Genomic DNA, 5,449 nt, shown 5'->3' on the forward strand with positions numbered 1-5,449 from the left:
GTGTGTGTGTGTGTGTGTGTGTGTGTGTGTGTGTGTGTGTGTGTGTGTGTGTGTGTGTGTGTGTGTGTGTGTCTCTCTACAGGGGATAAGCACACCTGTGGTACATCGACCTCACACTTTCTCCTTGCATCCTCTTCAAATACAGTAAGTTAAACACACACAATGACCAACAAAAATCAGCTTTTGTATCTATTTTTGTGTGAGTATTATCTAATGTGTGTTTATGTTTGTGAGCAGGAATGGAATGAGGCTGTGTATGATCACCCCCATTGCAGTGTAGGTTTGATTGGTTTCTGAATCTGAATTGATATAACATTGGTTTCTGAACCCAGGGGTCGAACCAGAGTTAGAGTTAGCACTTGATTAGCCACCCCAGGTGCCACCCCCAAATGATTGACAAGTGGGTGGAGATCAAATGTGGCATTTCAAAGATGGGCAGTTAGAGCATAAAATAAGTAAATATCTGTGAAGCAGCTGTATTGTCTGGTGTAGAGGGAAGATATCAGAGTGTGAAGATTAAAAAAAAACCTTTTCTGAACCACTGAAATAATTTAAAACAACCAAATGCAAGACAAAAAAATGTAGCTGTCATTTTAAACTAATGACTACATGGTGATCGCAGCTCCCATAGTTCAGCTCAATATGTCTAAAAATAGCTGAGTTACAGCCATTTGAATTTAGCTTTGGTGGCCATCTAGGATTTTGTGTTTGAATTTAAAAATTGTGCAACCCCTTGCAAAAAAAATGTGCACGTCATTKTATTTGTTTATGTGGGCAGGAATGGAGCGATGGTGCGTTTGCTTCTTCCTGTTGTTGCTCCCTACTTGCGTATAGGGTAAGTTTGGCTGGTTTCTAAATGAATTAAGCATCATTTGTTGAGCCTTTGCATGTTTGTGTGCATGTTATCTAACAAGTATGGGTGTATGTGGGCAGGAATGGAGAGATGTTGTATGGGCCTCTTCCTGTTGTTGCTCCCCACATGGGTACAGGGTAAGTTTCGCTAGTTTCTAAATGAATTAAGCATAATTTGCTGAGCCTTTGCATGTTTCTGTGCATGTTATCTAACCAGAGTTGTAAAGTAACTAAGTACAAAATACTTTGTTATTGTACTTACAATGTACAAAGGACTGTACTTAAGAAGTATTTGTATTTCATGAATTATATTATTACATTTGGCCACAGCCCTCGGATAGATTTTCATTTTGGTGAAAAGGTTTGGGCAGCCTTGACATATGTATATAAACTGAAACAGCTGGACTAGTGCATCCTAAACTTATAAATTAAACATTAATAAAACATAGACATTTCTGGGGGGAGGTCACCTCCTAATAGATGTCATTACAGAAAATCTAACTGCTCATTTTAAAACAATACTTTTACTTTTAATACTTAAGTACAAAAAATATCAGATACTTTAAGACTTTTACTCAAGTAATATTCCTAAAGGAGATTTTAACTTTTACCAAAGCAATTTTTGGTAAGATACTTGTACTTTTACTCAAGTATCACTTTGTAGTACTTTATGCAACACTGTATCTAACAAGTATGGGTGTATGTGGGCAGGAATGGAGAGATGTTGCATCAGTTTCGTCCTGCTGCTGCTCCTTTGAACTCCCGTCGCTCAGTGTAAGTTTGGACTCCTTGTTACTTCACTCTTGACTGCTTCTGATCTGTGTCTGTGGATCAGGAGTCTCCAGGCTTCAGTCGCAGCTCAAGTCAAGTTAAAACCTCTTGATCGTCACTCAGTCCGTCACCGTGATGACATGCGAGCTCTAAGTGCAGTTTCTTTTCTGTTTTGCTCCTCCAGAAAGAATCAGAGGAAGACATACGTGCCAAAGCCTCGGAACGCCTTCAGGTTGTTTTCAGATGAGCAGAAGTTGAAGGGGGTGGCTGCGCTACAGGATAAATCCATCAGAACTGTGAAAAAATCCTCAAAAAGAAAGTAAAAACTAACACTGAGTTTACTTTATTGTTGCACAAACACAGAATAATGCTCTGTTCAAAATACACATTATAATCCAAACTCACCATGGGAGTTTGTACAGATCAGTGGATGTATGCGTAGATCAGTTGACCTGGAGCTGTTTTCAGTGTCATGTCTTCTTTCTACAGTGGAAGTCTCTGTCCGATGAGGACAAGGCTGAATATTACCAAAAAGCCGAAAGGGAAAAGGACCTCTATAAACAGAGACGCTCCGAGCAGTCCGCCACGTCCAGCTGCGTATGTCCACTCTGCTCACACACACTCACATGACACAGCTGAAGCTGAACGAACACGCTTATTACACTCAGGCTCTGATGTGTTCATTTTTTAGTACAAGAAGTGAAGAGGCAAGACAGAAACAATCACCTTTCTGATGAACAGCTGGGAAGTGAAACCGAACAAGATGACACCTAAAATTTGAATAAATTTAAAGGACAGATGTACTTTAGTCCAAGGAATACGATTATTGAATACTCTGGATAGTGATTGTAAAAATGCTGGCTCAATTAATTTGTTTAAAAGAATGATAAAAAAAATTATTTATAAAAGAATCCTGAGTAAGGGCTGATCATCTGAAAAATCTAATAATAAAATGTGTAGGCCTAATATAAKAATATAATARAATGTGTATAAGTTTTAGAATGTABAAAAATGTCWGGAAGCTGTGTGTTATGGATGTACCCACAGAAGAGAATATGTCTCATTTCACAAGTAAACAAATTTGATCTTATTTACCTTGATGTGGATGTGACCTGACCAGAACTCAAGCTAATTAGAGTAAATTTCTGAAATGTATTTTTTAACCTCAGCTATAGATGAGATTCTGATCACTGCAATTAGCTGCAACTAGAGCTTAATTATTCAGTTAGCTAAAAAGTCTTGAAATTATTGGAATCAAGTCATTATTGACTGACTGCAGGTCAACTTTAGATCATCATTAGTTGTAACCAATACATTTTCCTTATAAAACACATAGCTGTTTTACATGATTGTTGTATGAAATTAACATTAATTATGAATTATATTATTTATTGTAATAAAAATGTAATTCTGACAGATGGAGTTGGGCTTGCTGTTAATCCAATAGTTTTGTCAGCTGTGAGACATTGACCTCTTCAGGCACCATCTTAGCTTCTCCAGGATGTCACAGATGTAAACAATGAGTGAACGGCAGAGCTCACTATAGTGTCTTATAGACCTATAATCAGAATCAGCTTTATTGGCCAACTATGTTGCTCTCTATGGTTCTAATTTATCTGAGATGCATAAATGCCTGATGGTAATCCATTAAGGTAAATGCCTCAGTGACTCTAAGAGCTACACCAGCATTAGTGGGGACACTCAGCTGGACAGATCTTAGGGAAGATCAATCCATCTCTTGGAAGTAGGACACAGCAGACAGTAAAAACCCAATCCTATGAAGAAAATACTAATTGACAATAACAACAACAACAAATGTAATGGAGCACAATGTGTATGCATGACGCCCCCTTGATATTTCTGTATGCATTCCTAGAACCGGCCCTGCGCATAAGACAGCTTTCATGGTGCATCACATCACACACACATGCCTTGCTATCTTTGATGGAATAACCTGGTCATTCAGTATATTCAGGTAGTCAGCTGACCTCATTCTTTGAGCACAAACTGTTGCTGAACCTAGACCTGACCACCTGCAGTAACCCCACATTATAAACCTTAGTTAAATCCAGGTGGTGACTATTTTTCTTTGGCTGCGCAGTGCATATTAACTCTAATTATTTGTCTTCACCTCCAGAGAACTGAGAACTCACCAGCTGGTGAATGCTGTCAATAGCCCTGTTGTACTTGTCACAAAGTCTCTGCATACTCTCAAARCTGTTGAAAAGACAAAACAAAAAGTTATCTTAAAAATCAGCAATCAGTAAAATACAAAAAGGTTACTGTGATCATGATAGTAAGGTTTGTTCAAAATTAAAGAGGATAATGTAAAACTTGAAATTATTTTGATATTCTCCAACTTATGATGATTAGTAGGCCTAATGTTTTAAAAAATAATAAAACAAAATTTTCTAATTTGTTTTCCATTACAATGACATTAAGTATAAAAACTGCACAACCCAAAACTCACCTCTTGGTGTCGTAGTCAATGAGCACATAATTTTCCATTGCAAGTTTGAGGTCTGGGATTTCCTCACACACCCAYCTTGAAAACATAAAATGAGCGTCACTAAAGGCAACACTTGACAAAAATCATGAGAATGTGGGAGTGAAGGTGAAGTCACTTACCGAATGGTCTCAATGATTTCATGAGCAGCGTCATGGTGTTTATCCTTAAAAGAGAAGGAGGGACAAGTCATTATGAAACCCTCAGTATGACACAAAAAGCATCAGAAATTACAGGCACCAAAGAGACCAGAAACTGTAATCAGACTCTAAATAAAAACAGCCTCAAAACAAAGAAAGTTAACAGCTGTGCAAAACACGGGATACTGAGAATGGAATGACCACAACATCTATTATGTTTAACCCATCCTTTCATTGAAGAGACATCTAATAAACTACACAACAACATGGAACATAAATGTAAACAAAAGTTTGACTGAAAGATTACTCAGAAACTCTGTTTCCCAGAAGTTGCATGAAAAATCTTTCTCAGAACAGTTAAAGATTGGGGACTTGATGTGTGTGACTCAATGAAAATGAAACATGCTTTTAAAGAACAAGGATGGCTGCAGAGTGACTGATTTAAACTTCACTACACAGGGCATGAACTACTGTCTACAACATGTAAATGCAACATGTCTTTAATTTAATGCCTTATTCAATCTGAAATAACTCTGACATTAATTAGTTAATCTGTTGACTCAAGCTGTGTTTAGACAGAAATGTACCAGACTGGCAGACACATGATAAAAACAAATCACTATGTCTCCACAGGGCACATAATGCAACGCTTTAATTACACTATAAACGCTGAGCAATTCATCTATGTTTTGTTTCACTGGTCACTAAGGATACCCTAAGTTGATTGCAGATATCAGATTAGCTGACCACACTCCTTTCTCCATCATTGACATAATGGCTGTGTCTCAATTCATGGGTTGCAGCCGACGTCGACCGCATTCGTCGGCCACTGATGTCACTCCCCCGCGCTGAAGGCTGTCCCAATTAATTGGTGCCTACGAACTCGGTCGACAAATGCGGCCGACGTTTTTGAGTTTTTGTCGGCTGCATTTGAGTAGCCTATGCAGTAGGGCTGGGTTTTTAAAAAATTGCTTTAATTAGGGCTGCACCGATTAGTTGAAATAATCGATGATGTCGATTATGTAAATTTGTCGACTCGGATTTTTTATTATCGATTTGCTGTATTACATAACCACCACGTGAATGTTCATGCAATTCCATTTTGCTACCTAAATGCATCATTGCGATCGTATTGGCATAAGAGTGGTGAGTTTTCCATGCTTGTCCTGAACGCAGCATC

General features: G+C 38.1%; 1 protein-coding gene across 4 annotated transcripts in view; it reads right to left on the bottom strand.

The window, feature by feature from the left end:
* Positions 1-5,449, bottom strand: part of dot1l (DOT1-like histone H3K79 methyltransferase) — a 17,983-nt gene that overhangs the window by 7,558 nt on the left and 4,976 nt on the right. Inside the window, exons 2-7 of one of the 4 annotated variants that reach the window (XM_014004637.1) lie at positions 4,252-4,295; positions 4,094-4,168; positions 3,777-3,840; positions 2,350-2,393; positions 2,029-2,231; positions 1,547-1,917 (exon numbers count right to left, since the gene is read on the bottom strand). In XM_014004637.1, coding sequence (XP_013860091.1) covers positions 1,814-1,917; positions 2,029-2,231; positions 2,350-2,393; positions 3,777-3,840; positions 4,094-4,168; positions 4,252-4,295 — 534 coding nt within the window. In that variant the 3' untranslated portion in view covers positions 1,547-1,813. Of the gene's footprint in view, positions 1-1,546; positions 1,950-2,028; positions 2,232-2,349; positions 2,394-3,776; positions 3,841-4,093; positions 4,169-4,251; positions 4,296-5,449 lie in introns of those variants that run through there. The other 3 variants (XM_014004639.1, XM_014004638.1, XM_014004636.1) reach the window with 3 other exon arrangements.

Source organism: Austrofundulus limnaeus, unplaced genomic scaffold, assembly GCF_001266775.1.
Source record: "Austrofundulus limnaeus strain Quisiro unplaced genomic scaffold, Austrofundulus_limnaeus-1.0 Scaffold25, whole genome shotgun sequence".
NCBI classification, from domain to species: domain Eukaryota; kingdom Metazoa; phylum Chordata; class Actinopteri; order Cyprinodontiformes; family Rivulidae; genus Austrofundulus; species Austrofundulus limnaeus.